The following is a 21207-nucleotide window of genomic DNA, read 5'->3' as shown; positions in this document are numbered from 1 at the left end:
ATATATATATATATATATATATATATATATATATATCTCCAAAATCCTAGAGGAAAAATGATTTTAGGCTGCCAATGAACCCCCAATGCCTCAGAGGAACCGTGCCTGCGTGCCTTGGAGAGATCACCGCGGTGGCAGTCAATGCTGGGCTGATTTAGAAACAAATGGAACAAGGCGTAGAAGGGTTGCTATCTCAGAGCTGGAAAAAACAAAAAGACTGTTTGCTTTTATACATTTTACCACCGAGAAATGTGTGGCTAAGATTAAAACCAGGACCAGGCGGGACCCTGGCCACCTGAATCATCTCCGGGGCTCTGCCAAGATTTAACTCCGCGGGCATCTTGCTGAGTTGCTAATTCGGTGCTGCTTTTGCATCCTGAGACAAGCTGAATACAAATCGCAGTTTAATTCATGTATCTTCTAACAGATTTAATTTTAATCAGACAACTAATTCCCAAACCCAGACGCCCTTGAGCTTCCCAGCTGTCTCTTTTTGTTATTTGTTTCTTAGACTTAACTCTCTCAGGGCCAAGGTTGTCCTACGTCTGAGTAAACAGTCCCCCTCAGGCCGTGACACAATTGGGCTAGAAATTGGAGTTCGGATCACCTGGGAACAACTGGATGAGTTTTAAAAATAGGCATCTTTCTCCTCTTTCTCACAACTTCCCTTCTACAGCAGAAGTTTATTACAGCCCAACTTATAATTATGCCCATCTGCCTCCATCCAAGGTCAAACCATACCCTCCGGAACATAACTGCAGAACATCTTGCTTTGCAAACAACTATGAGCGTGAGGTCTGCCTTCCTAAAGCAAGTGTTTGTAAACAAGGCCTGTGAGGCTGAAATAAAGCCATTTTCTAAATAATGTCCCCCCACTCAGAAATTTGGTTTAGAACCCAGCCTCGGTACACAGAGAGGAGTCCTTGCTTCATCATAACGTGGGGCACTGGGAGGCCGCTGCCTCATTCCACCTAGGACCGGCCAGCCCCCTAGCCAGACCCATCACTCTGACGGTAGTGGGTTAGTTTGGCACACTTAACGTGCTCCGTAAAAACATGTGAAATCAATGAATTACTATCGTAAGCCTCCCAAACATAATGGATGAATCTACAGGAGGTCCATTTCGCAATACAACGTGACCCTTCTTTACATAGCATACCCATTTTTCATTATAAAAGATTACAAACACTACAACTTTAAAATTCTATTTGAGCTGAAATTGATTTGTCTAGCCAAAGATTCAGCTGGCTTGACTTATATTGCTTTATCTCATTTATGAAAACATCCTTTGAGTCTTTATTCCTAATGTTTATGCTTTATTAAATTGGTTTAATAGTGACTTCGTCAGTGTGGCAATAAAATCATGATGAGGATGATTACCTCCTAATGATATGCTGCGTCTGGTTTTAGAAGCTTGGTCCAGTGGCAGATAGCGGAGGACGGTTTGATGAATTTTGCTCCAGGTTTTAGATTTACACTAAATACCACTGGGAGATTCTTGACTATATACATTGAAAAGTACTTGTGAGAATGTCTAGAATAAGGAGAAGATGCTACTGTTTTGTTAATGCTCACATCTGACCCAGCAGGACAAAGATCAAGCGTCCAGGTGAAGATTTCGAAAGCGATTGTACATGGTACCGATACAAATTCTTTCCTCTCTTTCTTCCTACTTTGAAAACTAGGATAGGCATTGAGAGAATGTCATATAGTCACAGCATTCCATTCCTTAGCTCCAACCCTCACTGTCCTCAGAGCGGTTAGCATTAAAGTCCGTTGAGGACACTGATTTTCAGAATTAAGGAATTCGCGTCGCACAGCTGATAAGTGGGGTTGCCGGGAACTCACACAAACCCGTCTATTTTCTGTTCAATCATTTGACTTGGTGGAGAGTTCAAACCTGGGACAAGCACTGTAAGCAACTGTTTAAACTTTGCCAACTTTAAATGCTTTATCTCAAGAATCTGAAGGCCTGGGAGCCCTCCTGACTCTTGCTGTGTTCACAACCATTCACCTCTCCACCCACCAGGAGCTATTTTCAGGTGCACGTGGAGAGCACAGGAGCAATTAACTCCAAGCTGATGGAGCACGGCCCACGAGTAGAAAGCAATCAATCCATCCAAAACACTGCGGGAATCCTAGCACATCCCAGACCACCCTAAACAACTAGAATCCCCCGCCGCCCGGTTTTTGTTAAGCAGACATGTGTGTCTTCAATTCTGGTCTTAAAAGTATGTTAGGACCAAAAAAACCCTTTATAATTAGTACCTTATCCTATTTAATATTCATATATCACATGGAAAACGAAAAGTATTTTGAAAATGGCCAATTATTTTGAACATCTTCTGTTAAAGGTGGTGGTTGGCAATGACATTGAAATTTCCATTTGAGGAGAACTTGAATTACTTTGCAATTTCATGACCGGATTCAATCACTTAGAAAATATAACTACTCAGAGGAAGATTGCTGGAGCTATTTCTCACAGCGATCATGAATGGATCGTCTCTACCTTATTTACAAACATAAATACTAACTCTTCATGCAAGCTTAGATTTTAAAATATAATCACCTAATTGGAATGCTTGTTATTAGTGTTAGCTGTATTATTACTGGAGCAAGTCATGTGTGACTCCTTATGATACGAGCTATTATTTCATAGCTGGTAGGGTCTTACTTGCTTTTTGGTAAATGAGCAACATAATAATGATATTGCAAGTCATTATACACAGAGAAAAAGTCTACAATAGACATGCTGGGGTTTGGTAAGAAGGAAACAAGGAATATGATTGAACTTACACATCAAGATAGACCCCAAAGATTGATAATCTAGTCAGGAAAGTTGACAGCTGAGAGGGAATACAATCAAAGAGAAAATTTATAAAAAATGGTGAAACATGGAGAGAGATAAGGAAAGATAGCCCATGATGGCTGACTAAATTAAAAATGCCCTAACAAAAGAGTTTCTCCTCAAGTTTGATAAGCTCCTTTTAGTTTGCCTTTAAAATCAAATAATAATAACAAACCACTTTTTATAATATTTGTTCTGTATAAGTGCTTTCCTTATATTAACTCATAAAATCCCCATCAGCACACTGTGGATACTAAATTATGTTCTACAGAGGAAGACACTGGCTCAGAGAGGTGAAGGAACTTGCCCATGGTCACACAGTAGCACGGCCAGAGTATGAACTCTGGATACTCTGGTTCCAGGATTCACGTCATTAACTCTTCTGTTGTTCTGCCTACTGTAGAAGGGGAAGGAGGATGGGGCTCCACTTATCTGGAAATCACAAACCCAACCTAGAATCAGGAATTTAGTAGCAATAGGGCTCTAGGCAGAAAATAGTTACCCTAGAACTGACTGTGGTTTAGAATCCAGCCCCTTCCCTTTGTAAATTTATATTCAGCTTTAGAGCCTTAGCACTAGCGGTTGTAAGTCAAAGGCCATGGCTCACATCAGCAGCAGATCTGAGCCTCGACCTGGCTCTCCTTGACTCCTAGTACAGTGCTTTGCCAAATGGCTGTCCAAATGTCCTATCTCAATAAGAGTGTCCCCATGCTTACTATGGCCACAATTTTAATAAGCTTTTCACTCCACTTTGGAAGCAGCTGGGGATGGGAAGGGAGGAGTACAAACTAAAAGAAGCCCATGAGTCACAGTAATAATACCTAATATTTGACAGCTGGCACTTTGGAGTGAACAAAATTATTTTCACTTTCATTATTATAGCTGACCCTCACGATTACGCTATGCACAATATTGTCACCCTGCTTTTACAGATGAGGAAATCAGGGCTGGAAGAAATGTAACTTATGAAGGACATAGAAACAGGAAGCTATGAGTGATGACTTAAACCTAAATGTACTGACTCTAAAGTCTAGAAGTGACAGCTGATGGCCTGAGAACAGAGGAGGGAACATGAAGCTGAAAAGGCACACGAGTATATTATAGCAAATAATAATAATAGCAGAGTAGTCAATGACCAACTTTCGATCTGGGTTATTAGGAACAAGCTTTGTTCTCTTTACTTTGATTCAGAAGATAATATGCAGGTGAAACATTTTTAAAATGTCCATTTAAAGCCTGATCGTAAAAGATTAAACATACGGAAATTTTATGTATTTATTTATTGTTTATTTATTTAGATATAACCATATATAATATTATACTAGTTTTAGCTGTACAACATAATGATTCGACCTTTGCATATTTTGCAAAATGATCACCACAATAAGCCTAGTTAACATTCATGAACGGATATTAACCAGATGGATAGAAATTTTATTTACATAAAGTGTAATGTTGGATTCATAAGATGTGACTGGGTTGTGTGTTGCTTTAGCAAGTAGACCGTAAATAGCTAGAATCTATGATGTTGGGAGTTAAGAAGAAGTTGGGTGAGTTTAATAATAAATTTTTAGTGGCGTATCAGGGGGATGTTTTGGGGCTAATATCAGGGATGCTGGTAAATATTTTGCCACAAAACATTTACCTGTCATGGCCATATTTAAAGTTTATTTATTTAAGTAATCTCTACATCCAATGTGGGGCTCAAGCTCACGACCCCAAGGTCAAGAGTCACATGCTCTTCTGACTGAGCCAGTCAGGTGCCCCTGTCATGGTTATTTTTAAAATAGAGCATCAGGAAAACTGAGCAGTGATCTAGGTTTTGTTATGTTCTTTCTAGGTTAAAGCTAGTTTCTTGCTTCAGAGGAAGTTAGATTGCTTAGCCCAAATGTCAGCTGGGCATTTACGTGTGACTAGTGTTAAGTTAGTAAGACTCTCTGTGACTTAGTTCTGCTCTCATTCAATGCCATAAAGATGAGTGTAAAATTTGACCTGATATTATAGTATAGAGTGACTCTGGATGTAAAATGAGCTGCTATGTGTGACTGGGACATGGTAAACAATCATAATATTATTGTTATTTGTAGTAATATTAGTATTAATTATAGTGACATCTATTGCCACCCTTTCAATAAGAAGAAAACTGCTTGGGAGCGCTCATTCTAGCAAATTAGTTGCTCCATTTTTTTTTCTCCTGGGTCTGTTTCTCAATTCTGATACTGGATGATGTGTTTGACGGCCCTAAGCCTCAATTTTAAAATCTATAAACTGGGAATAACACTCATATCAATTTCATAAAGTTGTTTTGAGAAATCGTTTGAATTATGTACTGACATACAATAATTAATCAATAAAGGGTAGCAATTATGATATTAATACCTACTGCACACTTACTAGTGAGTCATTGTTCTAGAATCTTCAGGGGTGAGGGCTCTGTTATACTTCTTGAGTTTGAATCCATTTGCTTCCTCTTGTTAGCCTGTGACCTTGGGTAAGGTGCTTAGTCTCTCTATGCCTCAGTTTCTTCATCCATTAAGGGGGATAATAATAGAATTTACTGCAAAGGGTTGTTGAGAGGTTGAAATGAAATAATGTGTAGAAAGCATTTAAAATAGACCTTTTATACTCTTCCACTTTGGTATGGACAAAGGAGTAAGGACCATTTTTTGGAATGGAATTTGAAAGAATAACCTAGCTTTACTGCCTGTCATTTCCTCCCATGCACCGTATGACATCATATCTTGGACAATTTGCTATTCTCCGAACAAAGCTTGTGTTGTCAACTTTAATCCTTTTGTTTTCACCATCTCCTTCTACATGGATCCTCCTTTCTTCTGCCTCAACATTATCTTTTTATTCTCTTTGAGGCTTATCTCGATGTGGACAGGGCTTGGCACAGGACAAGTCTCCTCAGACTTCCGTCCAGTATGCATAGTTGTCTGCTGTCTGCTCTGATTGCCTTATATATCATTGACCTGATTGTTTATCTGTCATTTCTTCTGTGATGTGAACATCTGGAGACAAGAGATCTGTCTCAATTATCTTGTTACCACAAATGCCTAGTTCATCATTCATTCATTCATTCAATTTACTGAGTGCCTATCATAAACCAGGCACTGTTCAAGGCACTATGGATAGTAGAATGAACAACAACAACAACAACAACAACAACAAAATCTTTGCTCGCATAGACCTTAATTCTAATGGAAGAGTCACTTATTGAACACCCATGTGGAGTTGTCAGCTGATCGGATGGACACATGGGTCTGGAGTTGAGAATCATGGTCTGGGCTAAAGATGTAAATGGCAGAGTCATCGTCATATAAATCATACATAAGACCCTGAAACTCAATGGTATCATTAAGGGAGTAAATGCCAACAGAGAAAGGAATCCTGTCTCTTACTGAATGAACAATAACTACAGATTAAATGGAATGATGCATGTAAAGGCTTTGCATGGTCTTCGGAGCACCCTTGGATTCCACCTGCTTGCTCTCTGCTATTGTGATGATGATTTTGCTCCTGACCCTTCCAACCTCTGCTCACCTAAAGTATTCATTAATTTTGCACTGTCACTGAGATAAATTAAATGTGGTTTTATGACCTCCAGCAATGCTCACTGGAGAATATGCCTATCTTCAGGAAGATTCAAAGAACACTACCCATGTACCATGGAATTGTTTTTCTACCCAAAGTCTCAAAGTCTTTGCTGAAAGGTGAGTAAGTTCCTCTGCCTATTTAATCCCCAGAACTTGTCTTTTTTTCCCCCCTGGAAGTTTGGAAGCGAAGATGGGCCAATGTTTCTGTAAAGAACTTCTGCCTATTGCACTTGCTGCTCTCTATCCCCTGGCAAGAAGGCAGTTTGAAAGTAAGAAAGTTAAACTTTAACCTGCAATCTAAGCAGATAAGGTAGCAATGCTCTGTATTTTATAGACCTGGTGGAGTGTAAAATTGAGTCTGCTTGAAGTGTTAGTCTCCCTTTTCAGTTTTTAAAGGAAACTGGCAGAAACTGGCGTTGACTACGTTCATGTTTAGCCCAAATATTACTTCTTAGCTCAATGCTAATGGAAAATAGGTATTTATGACTCCTATTAGAAACATGATTAGAGTGACCAATCATAAAATTATTAAGTAAAAGAAAAAATAGAGGATTTTGTTTATCGAAACTTCTATGTAACTTAAGTAGTTATCATTCCACCCCTTTGGCCCATTAACAGTAAGAAAATAGTAGAAAAATCATGTGGGATGCAAAGATTTCATCATGTAAGTAACCCGGAAAAAAAGATACACCAGTTAACAATAAAGCTTGTTCCAAGAATGGCTTGTGTTCTTTAGACACTTTAAGCCAATTGTCTAAATAAAACTATCATCTTAACCTAGTTTCATGGCCTTCTCTGTTCCTTATCTTACTTAATGCCACCATTATCTTTTTGGTAGAATCACTTTGTGCCTTTTCTATCTTAATTCAATACTACCAACTATTTCCTAGTGTGTCCAGTTGAATCTTCACCAGGAGTTCCAAATCTATCCTCTCCCTTCCACCACTGATTTTTATTATTATTATTTTTTTATTTGAGTGGAGTAGACACACAGTGTTACATTAGTTTCGGGGGTAGAGAGCACAGTGATCTGACAAGTTTACACGTTACACTGCTGTGCTCAATTCAAGTGTAGCTACCATCTGTCACCATAAATGCTATTACGATGTCATTGACTATATTCCCTATGCTGTGCCTCTTACTTCTGTGACTTATTCATTCCATAATTTCATAACTGGAAGCCTGTGTCCCCCATTTCCCTGAACCCATTTTGCCCATCCTCTCCCTTCCCTCCACTCTGGCGATCCTGTTTGTTCTCTGTATTTATAGGTCTGATTCTGCTTTTTTTTTTTTTTAAAGATTTTATTTATTTGACAGAGATAGAGACAGCCAGCGAGAGAGGGAACACAAGCAGGGGGAGTGGGAGAGGAAGAAGCAGGCTCACAGTGGAGGAGCCTGATGTGGGGCTCGATCCTGCAATGCTGGGATCATGCCCTGAGCCGAAGGCAGACGCCCAACCACTGTGCCACCCAGGCGCCCCTGATTCTGCTTTTTGTTTGTTTGTTTAGTCACTTGTTTTTAAAAATATTTACAAATTCCAGTTAGTTAATTTTCAGTGTAATATTAGTTTCAGGTGTACAATATGGTGATTCAACACTTCCGTACAACACCTGGTACTCATCACAACAAGTGCACTCCTTAATCCCCATCACCTATCTAGCCCATCCCCCACTCACCTCCCCTCTGGTAACCATCAGTTTGTTCTCTATAGTTAAATGTCTATTTCTTGGTTTGTCTTCCTCTCTCTTTTTTTCCTCTATGATTGTTTGTTTTGTTTCTTAAATTACACATATGAGTGAAATCATATGGTATTTGTCTTTCTTGGACTGACTTGTTTTGTTTAGCCTAATAGCCTGAGCTCCATTCATGTTGTTGCAAATGACGATTCCATTCTTTTTAATGGCTGAATAATATTCCACTCTGTGTGTGTGTGTGTGTGTGTACCACTTCTTCTATATATATATATATACTGACACATCTATTAGTGGACTCTTAGGTTGCTTCCATATCTTGGCTATTGTAAATAATGCTGCAGTGAACATAGGGGTGCATATATCTTTTTGAATTAGTGGGTTTTTTCCTTTGAGTAAATATCCAGTAATGAAATTATTGAATCATATGGTATTTTTATATTTAATTTTTTGAGTAATCTCCATACTGTTTTACACAGTGGCTGTACCAATTTACATTCCCATCAATAGTGTACAAAGGTTCCTTTCTCTCCACATCCTTGCCAACACATGTAATTTCTTATCTTTTTGATTTTAGCCATTCTAACAGGTGGAAGGTGACATCTTATTGTGGTTTTGATTTGCATTTCCCTGATGATTAGTGATTTTAAGAATCTTTTCATGTCTGTTGGTCATCTGTCTGTATTCTTTGGAAAAATGTCTATTCTGGTCCTCTGCCCATTTTTTAATTGGATTGTTTGGTTTTTTGGTGTTGAGTTGTGTAAGTTCTTTATATATTTTGGATATTAACCCATCATTGGATATATCATTTGCAAATATCTTCTCCCATTCAGTTGGTTGGCTTTTTGTTTTGTTGATGGCTTCTTTCACTGTGCAGAAGATTTTTTATTTTGTTGTGGTCCCAATAGTTTATTTTTACTTTTGTTTCTCTTGCTTAAGGAGACAGATCTAGAAAAATGTTGCGATGGCTGCTGTCAGAGCATCAGCCATAGGCTCTCTATTCTGGGCTCTCTATTCTGTTCCGTTGACCTATATATCTATTTTTGTGTCAGTACCATACTCTTTTGATTACTACAGCTTTGTAGTATATCTTGAAATCTAGAACTGTGATACCTCCAGCTTTTTTTTTTTTGTCTCAAGATTTCTTAGGCTATTCAGGCTCTTTTGTGGTTCCATACAAATTTTAGGATTATTTGCTCTAGTTTTATGAAAAATGCTGTTGATATTTTGATAAGTATTACATTGAATCTCTAGATTGATTTGGGTAATATGGGCATTTTAACAATATTAATTCTTCCAATCCATGAGCATCAACTTCTATCACTATTGCCTTATATTTAGGCCATTGTTTTCTTTTGTAGGCAGAGAAGTCTAGCGGTGAAGTCTTAAAGCTCTGGCAATATGCTGTTCAAGATCAAAGCTCTGCTTTAACAGTTAGTAAGCGGGAGATCTTGGGTTAGTGATTTAATTTCCTTGCTTAGTCTCTCATCTAAGCGGGGATTATAATTTTGCCTTCCTCACTGGTTTGCGCTAAATGCTTGCAATAATTCTTTTGATTTAGAATAATGTTGTTCTCAATAAGAGTTAACTGTTGAAATTGTTTGTCACATAGCCTTTTTAAACAGTTTCCCAACTGACTTTCCTCTTGTTTTTTTTTTCTCCTTCAACAATTTACTTGCTTTCTGATTTTTTAAAATTTATTTTTGCATCATTTTCTCACTCTGAGTCTTTGTTGGTTCCTTGATTTGAAACCAATTCCCAACTAGTTTTTGCTGATTGTTTTGATACTCTGTATCTTGCCTTCAAATGTTCCTCTTGATCCTTTGTCAGTTTTTTCACTGGCTTCAAGTTCACCATCAACCCTTCTAAAGTTGGATTTGTGTTCAACTCACTTGACTATTGGCTGGCTCTAGCCATATGAAAACCCAATCAAGAAAAAGAGTCACTTCCATTTTGATACAGCAAACCCACTACTGGGTATCTATCAAAAAAAATTGATGCAAACAGGATATTGAAGCAATATCTGAACCTCCATATTTATTGCAGCATTATTTACAATAGCCAAGAAATGGAAGCAAGCTGAGTGGCCATCAATGGCTGAATGGATAAAGAAGATGTGGTATAAAGATATAGCAATATTATTCAGCCATGGAAAATAAAGAAATCCTGCCATTTGTGATAGCACATGAGCATTATGTTTAGTGAGATAAGCCAGACAAAGACAAATACTTTATGATATCACTTATATATGAAATCTAAAAAACATAAAGTCAAAACTACAGAAACAGAGAGTAGAAAAGCAGCTTCCAGCAGGGTTTGGCAGTGGAGAAAACAGGGAGAGTTTGGTCAGAGGGTACAAACTTTCAGCTAGAAGATGAATAGTGTTTGAACATCCAATGTAAAATATGGTGACTATATTTAATAACACTTATTGTGCAATTGATGTTTCCTGATACAGTTCCTCCAAAAGCAAAATCAAACAAACAAGAACGATATATATGTTAGGTGATGTATGTGTTAATGAACTAAATGAGGGGAGTCCTTTCACAACTATACAACTATCATTTTCATTATCTTACATTTTCAATATCTTACAATTTTATGTGTCAATCGTAACTCGATAAAGCTGAAATAAAAAAATAAATAAATAAGAGGCTTGGGTGATTCCTCATTGCCTTGTTTTATTGGTAAAGTCCAGCCTTGTGTTGGTAGTAAGAACCTTCAGACTCTGGTCCCAGCTCACCTCTTCTGGTAGATTCTCTTCCCTACTTCTCACTCCTCCTGACTGTCTTAAGCTTTATCTTTTCAATTACCTAGAACTTTCTTCCGGCTATTTCTCCTCCTAGTGAAATGATGCTTTTCCAAAGGGCCCGAAGAAACATTACCTGTTTGTGAAATGCACTTAGGTGGGATTCAACCCCTTCTCTGTGTGGCTAGACTAGCTGTGATCATCATTGTCCTCGTAGAATAACAGCATCGGCAGCCAACATTCATTGGCCACTGTTGTTAACAGTTCACATACTTATTTACTCCTTTGAGCAAGTATACGGAATATTTACTATTATTATTTCTACCTTTCAGATGAAGAAATTGAAGTTCAGAAAGGGTAAACTACTCACCCAAGTTTTCTATAGCTAGTTAGTTGGTCACAGAACCAGAATTTGAACCAAATAGGCTAGTCAGAGTTATCACCCTTAACTTCTTAACACCAACACTTGTCTCGTATTGTCTCTCACAGTGTTTACCTGTATTCATTGCATCTGAGTGATGTCTATACATACTTGTTTACTTCAGTACAATGTCAGCCTTCAGAGGAAGTGATTTATGTGTTCCCTTGCTCCTGGAGCTATTACTTTTAAAAATAATTAGTGCTCCATAAATGTCTGCCATGTTGACATGAAATCCACTAAATCTGTCAAGAGGAGACAGCTGTCCTGGGACTCCTGTCTCTCTCTTTCTTATACTCAGACTCATTCCTGGTTTAATGAAAATTCTTGGTAAATATATGATGGACCAGGAAAAAGAGTGCTCCTCTTTCCCTTTGTCACTAAATATTTATGTGGCTTTGGACAAGCCACTAATCTCTCCATTTTTTAGTTTGCTAAATGGAGAATATAACCCTTGTTATCTGTCATTCTCCCAGGAGTTTTAGGAGGATTAAATGAGATAATCAGGATAAAGAATTTTAAAAACTATGAAAGGCCATAAAAAAGACAGGGACAAGTATCCAAATTAGTAAAACACGTAGTTTATGGCAAGTAAATGGTAGTGCCGACTGCTATGCAACTTGGGTTGTGTTGAAGTTCTAACTTCTCCCACTTCCTGCTTTCCATGGGTAGTGAAGATCCACAAAAGGAGAAAATTTTATGCTAGCTTTGAAACATCTGCCATTTGTCATAGCCACGGATAAGCGTGCCATCTCATTGATTCCTGCAATTCTAGATCTGGAAGGAGAATTTGAGACACAGTCTGGGCTTCTCATTTGTAGATGGTGAGACTTAGGTTCAGAAAGGGGGAAACAACTCATTCAAGAGGCTACCACCATCTCTCTGGACCATATGGGTTGCATAAGGCTTGTCCTATGCCGAGCAGGTAAGTGGGAAAAAAACCTCTAAAACCAACAAAGTACAGACTCTGAAGCTCAACTTCTGGGTCAAACTCTTTCCCTCACCCCCACACCTCTTACTGACAATATGATTCTCAGTCCTCATTTTCCTATTCTGTAAAATGGGAATAGTAAAGGAAGTCTATCTTATAGAACTATTTTAATATATAATGAGTTAAACTGTGCAAAGGACTTAGAACTGTACCAGCCACATAAGAAGTACTAGATGCTTATTAAATAAATAAAAATAACATCTGAGTATTTGAACATAACATTTTTAGGGCTCATACATATAATGAATTTAAAGGACCTTGCTTTCTGCTCACACAGTAAGTTCACAAACCTTCATGAGTTACGCTTCTGTTCCTCCAAAGATTTTCCTGACTATATACCCAGGTCAGAGCTTTTACCTAAAGTCACTAAAGAGTTAGCATGAGCTTAATTCTCAGAAGGTTAAACATTTTAAAACTTTCTTGGAGTTACTGTTGTATTTTTAACTGGCAGCATGTTAGCAGTTTAAGCCACTTTTTGAAAACAAATCCTCCAACAGCCAAGTGCTGATGCTTCTCCTCCAAGAGAGACATCTAAAACTTTCCATGATCAATATGCTACCAGGCAAAACAAAACACACGGAAATGTTATGCTGTATTTATACCAGAAATCTGAAGTGAAAGTTAGGAAATGATGTTTTGCAATTATACAAGGCTGTGTGCTGACGGGTTTGGAGTCGCCTAGCCCCACAATTATTTTGTCGTATTCACTCTCCTGTGTTTGCTCAAATCAACAACAAAAGCCACTGGAATGAAGCTTTCATTTAGTGAATCAATTATTTTGATTGAATGGGGGTGCTCAGATTTACTGGGAAGATATTATGAAACAAATTTAAATAAAAGCATGTATAGTGGGATGCCTGGGTTGCTCAGTCAGTTAAGTGTCTGCCTTCGGCTCAGGTCATGATCCCAGGGTCCTGGTATTGAGCCCCACATTGGGGTCCCTGCTCAGCGGTGAGCCTGTTTCTCCCTCTCCCACTCCCCCTGCTTGTGCTCTCTCTCTCTCTGTTAAATAAATAAATAAAATCTTTTTAAAAAAAGGTATATAAATACAAATATACATAAAATCAAGTGTTTAATATTTTATCTTTTGCATTTGTTCCTGATTATTATCTAGTAAGTAATCTTTTGGTCACCATAATGTCCTTTGAATAAATAGGGAAAATGATTACTTTATAAAAATGTAATTGGGGCATAGAGAGACACAGCGAATTACTCAGTTATCTAATAAGGAGACAGAGAGATATAGCCACAGACTTGACAGCATTTATAAAGGAAAAGTATTCGTGTTCACCTAGAGTATAGTAGCTAGGGATTTCTTGATACTAAACCATTCATGAAAAAGCTAGTTAAATTCCTTAAATCCAAAAATTATCTACTGAATATCAACATACATTTATCAGCCTATCATGGAACTGGGAACAAATCTTTCAAGAAGGGCAGTGTGACTGACTCTAAGAATTGTTACTGGTCCTGTAGATCTCCAACCCCTGGCTTCCAAGATACAGAGAAGCTGGAAAACATCTCCAGTTGGCCTCCAGAGCCACTCTATCCTTCTACACACTGTTCTGATATTATCTGATATTATCTCAACTCCTTGCCCTCTGCCCAATGGGAAGCTCCAACAGATCAGAGAGGAGGAGAGCGAGATTATGGAATTTATTTTTTGAGATCCCTCCTGGCTGGAGGTTGGCTTGTAGCAGCTGCTTTCCTCTTCCAAGGGCTAGTATCCCTGTTGTGAAACCCTCTCTGATAGGTATAGCTTTGGCTTTCTTCCTCTCTGGTAACAATGGGTATAGAAATGGTAACTTCACTCCTACTAGCCTTGGGTGCTTCACCTGCCTTGCTGGGTCCAGAATCCCTGCTCATATCTTTGCAAATAATCCTTTCATTAAACTCCTGTTGATGGCCCTATTTAAGCGTGCCTTGTTTTTCCTGCCAGGACCCTGACTGATACCAAATCACAGAATTTCAGTGTTGGAAAGTATTGGACTTGAGTCTAGTTTCTTATCCTAGATTTTTAAAATAGCTCTGCTATTTTGAGAAATCCTTTCTTTTCAATAGATCTCAGTTTTCTCATATATAAAATAGGCTATATTCCTTATAATAGGCTACTGTTGTTGTTGTTGTTGTTGTTGTTGTTATAAGCTAAATACTTAAAACATTTAAAATAAGATGAACTTTTGCTTAGATAGACATTCCCCTTCACTTTCTCCTTGAATTTTTCCAGTAAGAGTTCTGCTATTCATATGACAGTCCTATAACTGTAGTCCTTCAATACGTGCATCTGTAGCATCGGACTAAGAGGATTTTGGGTGTGGGTTTATTCCAACTTCTTAATTGTAGATTCTGCATAAATCATTACAACCCGTCAGGACCCAGTTGTACCAATTGTGAAATGGCGATGTAAGGCCTACCCTCCTGGATGCAGAGTGCCAGACCTAAAGCTTTCCCAAGTTTCCTCCCAATTTGAAGACTTGTGATTCGACATATGAAACAGAACTACAATTATACACCCTAACGGGGCTTCCTCAGTCAATATCAGAGGTAGTCAGTGTAGCTCAGCCTGATGAAGTGATGAAGACAGAAGGCTCTGGAGTCACAATCCCAGCTCTGTTAATTGGAAAAATTGTCTAACTCTCTGTGCCTCAGTTTTTGCAGCCATTATAAGGGGAAAATAATACACCTGCGTTAGAAACTGACTGGGACTCTCAACTGAGTTAAGAACCTGTCATATATTCATACTCGTGATGTTTCATGTACTAAGTACTTAGCATGAATTATCTTGTTTAATCTCACAACCACCCATTTGTCTGATGATCCCAAGGGTCTTTCTTTTTGCACCATGAATAAGCTATGGTCCTTCCCTCCTTGGAGCCTTTGCTCTTGCTGTGTCCTCTTCCTTGGAACTTTCTCTCCAGACCCTCATACTATGGGCCTTCTCTTGGTTTGGGGCCTCAAAAGTCACCTTGGCAATGATGCTTTCCCTGATCCAGACAAGTAGCTTTTCCACCTGCATACAGTTTCTATTACTTTGCCACTGGTTTACTTACTTTATAATACACACCACCTTCTGGGATTGTCTTTGTTTTCACGTGTATCATCTTTCTTCCCATATAAATTCAATGAAGACAGTGAACTAGTAAGTCTTAATCCTCCACTATAAAGCCAATCAATGCCTAGAATCATGAGGACAACACATGGTTTCTCAAAAAAATAATGTGAATGAATGACCAAATAAGGAAACTAAGGGGCCAGATAATTTAATTAAATAACTCCAGGCATTTTGTTAGTAGGTGGCCAATAAGAATTCAAATGCATTCCAGGATGACATTAAAGCCCACCCTGCCTCCATCTGCCTCGTTCTGTAGTTCTTGGAAGGGATAATTAGGGTCTGAGCAAGAACCCTAAATTTAAAAGATATTTCAGAGAGAAAATTCGCCAGACTTTAGTGGCCAGTAAGATGGTGGATGGGGAGCATAAAGTGAAACGAAGTGGTTTTTAATTTCAGCAAGCGGACAGCTTCCAATGAGTGATATAAGAAAGTCAGGGAGTGCGACTGAGTGAAGGTGACCAGCCTCCTATGCCCGGTTGGTGCTCTTATCTGCATCTAGGGACAGGTGCTCACAGAGCAGTGCGCAATAGGCTACACAGGGCACAGGGGCCAAAAGTTAAATGCTAATCCTTCGTTCACAGCCCAGGTGTCCCCAGCCTCAGTCCCTATCCCATTTCTCATTCTTGTTGGGGTGTTTTGGTGTCAGGAAGAAGACATAAGAAGTAGGAAGATCGGTAGGAGAAGAAAAGGAAGAAGGAAGGGGGGGGGTAATCAGAAGGGGGAATGAACCATGAGAGACTATGGACTCTGGGAAACAAACTGAGGGCTTCAGAGGGGAGAGGTGTGGGGGATTGGGAAAGGCCAGTGATGGTTATTAAGGAGGGCTCGTATTGCATGGTGCACTGGGTGTTAAACGCAAGTAATGAATCATGGAACTTTACATCAAAAATTGGGGATGTACTGTATGGTGACTAACATAACATAATAACAAATTAATATTTAAAAAATAAATAAATAAATAAATAAATAATTTTTTTAAGAAAAGGAAGAAGACATTTGAATCAAGTCTCTTCCTGCCATTCCACTGGAGGACACTGCATAGATCTGCCATGTTTGTTGTTACCCAACATCCATCTGAGGTGCTTAGAATTTGATGTTTGCCTGACACTCTCAAATCTCATAGTCAAGATGTGTGCTTGACCACAAAAACGTTGGGGCTTGCTATTTTTCCTTTTGTCAAAGATGAGTAATATGTTCGATTTTTAAAAATTGAATAATGTCTATAATAATGTTTCGTGTAGAAACTGTCATGTGCTACTGCTTTTCATGCTTTCATTTGAAGCACAAACAGAAGAAGCAATATTTCAAGTCTACATTTAACAAATGACTGTAAAATGTGTATAATTTCCAAATATTGAGGATAATAAATCTATTATCCTCAAAAACTCAAGCGGTAATATGCACGATGTGTTTAAATATTTAAAAGGCCAACTCAAAAAACAATTTTCTAAACTATGTGAGGAAGCTTGCATTCACATAATTTAATACTTTCATCTAATAATTCCAAATATGGGAGAAAAATAATCTAAAAGGCACACACAGATGTATACGCAGAGTTGTTTATCCCAGTACCACTCATATTATAGGATGAGAAGGGCAAGAGGGAAAAATCTAAATACTCAGAAGCTAGAGAATGTGGTCAAATACAGCATACTGTCACTTTACAATGTAATACTATGCTGCCATTAAAAATGACATTTACATTTTTAATAGCAAGGTTAATATGTATGAAAGTATGCAATGTAAGAAAAGGATAAAAACTTGGTATCGATGTGATCATTAATGCACACACATTGATGGAAAAAGAGGTTACTTACTATTTGTAGGTACTTCACGGAGGGGAGTAGGATGAGGAGTGTGTCGTGGTGTGTGTGTGTGTGTGTGTGTGTGATTTCTATCTTTTTTTTAATGCTTTCTAAATTTACTACCATGAAGAGGAGTGACTTTGGTGAATACACCACCTGCCCTCCCAGCTCTGAAGGAGAGGGAGGGGAAGGAGGAGGAAGGCTGTGCTGTGGAGGAAGGGGCAGGTGCTGCAGATTACTCTCGAGCGCTGGACTAAGGCCGATGTGCTTGGAAGTTAAAAAGGAGGCTGATCTGGGCACGGCACGCTGACGAATGCTCTTTAAGGCTGGAAACCACCACACAGGCATCTCCTTGATGGAGCAGAGCAGTTCCTGGTGATGACAGAGGAGTCTGTCTGGGAACCTGATGTGAGGTGAGGCTACAAGTCTTCCAAAGCTCTCTTCAAATTCTCAAGTCTCTGACTAGAAGTCAAAGCATGCCATAACTCAGCAGGAGTTTTGGTCTTTCTGTAGGAAATATTTTTTCTTTTGATATTTGCATAATATTGATAAATCTCACATTCCTGCCCTGAGGAATGAAGAGCCCTTTCTCACCTACCTTCGTGGAAAAGAGAATGGAATTTAGAATGAGTACTGGCCCTTTATTAACTACGTTTTGGCCCTTTAGCTTTGAAGGTGCATGGGATGGGGTGGAGAATATTCCCTCAGCCACGGTGCAGCTCATTCAAGCCTAGAACCAGCCCCATCAAGCTAAACCCCACCACAGGGTTCTCTGCGGTCCCTCATGCAGACATTTGGTAGACAAGCGTTTCCTGCTGGTGGCCTCGGGTCCTCTGCCCCTCTGGGCACCTGGCTCTAACCATGCCTTGTGTTCTCATAGCATTTTTTCAGTCCTGTGCCTGACCGCTTAGGGCCAGATCATGGATAGGGACCCACGAATAATCCCCTTCTGATACAGCAATGGAATTAATGTGTTTTCCTATCCAAGTAAGCTACTTCCACCTGCGGGGGTTTTCTTGTGGCAGGTGGCTAGTGGGGAAAGGGTGGCTAGGGGGGAAGGGGGCTATATCTGCAGACCTTTTGGGGTCATTGGCCAAGTCTAGCATCAGTTCAATATCAGCCAATTTTATGAAATCCTATTTTCATAAAAATGTCAGTTTTTAGAATTATTCTGCTCATGTAGAATAATTCTGCTCATGTAGAAAAAAATAGTAATAATAGTGATAATAAAAGATACTGAAGTATCTATTTTTTTCAAGAAAGATCCTGGCTTTTCCTTCACACGTAGTTGAAAATTTCATTGCATCCTGCATGACCATTTATTTGGGGTCTGACTTTACCAGGGATTGGTGCAGGAAGTGTGCTAATAGGGCCCGGCAATTTTGTTCTTCCCAAGTGAATATAGGAATCCATTTTAAAGTTATATTTTACCTGTCTGCTGTGCACAAATGACTATGTTTTCAGTGAATATCTGGTAAATTGGCAATTTTGACTCCAACTTGAAAGGAGGAGAGCAATGGCTCTAATAACAAACATTTTTTGACAAATAGTGGCAATAAAAACGTCTGCAGCTTCGATATTGTGGATGATCGGGGCTGGGGTATTATTCTGGGATTATGGCCTTTTAGGTTGCTGATGACACATTATGTTTTTGTTTGTGAGATAGTGTGTGTGGTGTGTGCAATGAGTGGAAAAAATCGAAGCAATGGATCTCAACCATAACTTAAATTTTTTGTCCATCAGATTGTCACTAATAAAAGTAATTTTACCCTGCCCCCTCTCCCCACAGAATGCTCTGGTAGGATAGGACCATTTTAAAGCTGTTTTATTTACTGCTATATCTCCCCTAATGGGAATAGGAACTGACATATAATACATTTATGGTGAATGAATAAGTGAATTAATTAAATCTTATTATTATGATATATTATGTCTAACCAATGCCACTGAAGTAAGCTACTGTTTTATCCTAGGACTTTTGACGGGATGTATTGGGTTGTTTGAGGTACTTTCTATATTTTCTCCGTTTGCGTTGTGGAGACTAGTGAAATTTCAGGGCATTCACGTTTCTTACATCACTGAGCCCATCGGTTGTTACAAGATGGTGAGGCAGAATATAAAGAGAGTTGGTGAAGATATGGGTTAGAGCCCTGCACGTAGAATGCATTAGCCAGATTCTTCATATCGTGTTTTGTCACTGCCAAAGAGCACCACCTTCTCTAACAGTGGTTTGATGTTTGAAAAAAATTGTGTATGAAAGAATGTAAAAAGGGGCACCTGGGTGGCTCAGTTGGTTAAGCGTCTGCCTTCAGCTGAGGTCATGATCCCAGGGTCCCGGGATCGAGTCCCATGTAGGGCTCCCTGCTCAATGGGGAGTCTCCCTCACCCTCTCTTTCTGTTCTCAGTCTCTCTCTGTCTCAAATAAATAAATAAAATCTTAAAAAAAAGAAATAATGTAAACATAGGATATTTGTAAATGTTCATTATAAATTATATAGAGCATCATTATAAAATAAATAAAGCTTGCCCTTTAGATACCCCTTACTTTCTACTCCTCAAGAATGTCACAAAATTAGAGACAAAGAGAAGGTGGAGAGAGTGAAGGTTAGTCTTCTGTGTGAACTTGGCTAAGCTAGGCACCCAGTTATTTCAACCAACACCAATCTTAATGTTCCTGTCGAGGTATTTTGCAGACCTGGTTAACATCTACTAACAGTTGACTCTAAGTAAAGGAGATGACTCTAGATAATGTGGGTGGACCTCATCCCATGCTTAACAGCCAGGCAAAAACTGAGATTTCCTGGGGAAGAAGGAATTCCGAATCAAGACTGAAATCTCCAATCCTGCCTGAGTTTCCAGCCTGCCAGCCTGCCCTAAGGATTTCAGATGTGCCAGCCCCCACAGTCATGGAAACCAATTCCTTAAAATAAATACCTTTATACACATGTTTGTGTGTATATGTGTAATGTACAGATATGTACACGTATGTATGTGTCTATGCTTGTATGGGTGTGTATGCATCTATATATTGGTTCTGTTTTTCTAGAGAGCCCTGACTGATACAGATAGAGAGAAAGTGAGCAAAGGAAAAGAAAACCCTCACATTTGTGTAAATGGTTTGCACTCTGTAGTAGCTTTTCTAACCTAGTGATATTTCTGAATTTTGGCAATATCTAAACGGTGTGTACCGAACACATAGATGGGAGTGAGGAAATCTACAAGGTGATGCAGGTTGAAGTGCACAGCAGCTCGGCCAACCAGTCAGGCCATGGGAATCCCAAGTCCACTCTCAGCCCTCAGATCAAACAGAAATTTCCAAATACGTTGAAGCCCAGGCTCACGTCACTAACCCCGTGCCATCAGTCTGCCAGATGGGAAAGGCCTCACAATCGCACAAAATTCCCCTGGGTATTTGGATAAACCAGGGAACATCAATAGACTTGGTTTCGCATAATATAATATATTATTTTTTTTCTTTTAGAAGCAGAGAACTGGAGTGCATGCAGATCTAAAGGAATGAAACAAACAGGTGGGGTGGGTGGAGAAAAAAAAAACAAACAAACTTGCTTTGAACAGCAGGAGACGACGTTTTGGCAGCTGAGCAGGGAAAGAGCTTCATGAGCCGCTCTTTAATGCTGCGCTTGGTGCTGTTCTGAGCGTAGAGGAAACCTAGAACATATGCGATGGGTTCTGTTAATGCTGTCTGCAGAGAGAACCGGGCATGCTGCACGGCTTATCACAGGAAGCTGGGCAGGCGGGGTCTGGACGCAGCCATCTGCTCAGCAGGCAATCACAGGCAGCGGGTTGGGACCCCAGAAGAAAAAAGAAAGAAAGAAAGAAATCCTTCCCTCCCCCCATTTTTCACATTGTTTAGGTTTTCTTTTCAAAACTTTTCCAGATGTTGCATTAAAGCATATGTTGCATTAGCAAGTGAAAATAGAAACTCGCGATTCTGTCAAGCAGTAAAAGTAAAATTTGGTGGCTTTTTGGGGGG

General features: G+C 39.1%; 1 protein-coding gene across 3 annotated transcripts in view; it reads right to left on the bottom strand.

Moving 5' to 3' along the window:
* The window catches only part of KCNIP4 (potassium voltage-gated channel interacting protein 4), a 524684-nt gene that overhangs the window by 112308 nt on the left and 391169 nt on the right, over window positions 1–21207 (bottom strand). Inside the window, exon 1 of one of the 3 annotated variants that reach the window (XM_040625202.1) lies at window positions 20781–20877. The exons of the other annotated variants lie outside the window; for them this stretch is intronic. Within the exon in view, the coding sequence (XP_040481136.1) occupies window positions 20781–20832 (52 nt within the window). The 5' untranslated portion in view covers window positions 20833–20877. Of the gene's footprint in view, window positions 1–20780; window positions 20878–21207 lie in introns of those variants that run through there. 3 annotated transcript variants of the gene reach the window in all.

Source organism: Ursus maritimus, unplaced genomic scaffold, assembly GCF_017311325.1.
Source record: "Ursus maritimus isolate PB19 unplaced genomic scaffold, ASM1731132v1 scaffold_8, whole genome shotgun sequence".
NCBI lineage: Eukaryota > Metazoa > Chordata > Mammalia > Carnivora > Ursidae > Ursus > Ursus maritimus.
This window is presented reverse-complemented; position numbering and strand designations above follow the sequence as displayed.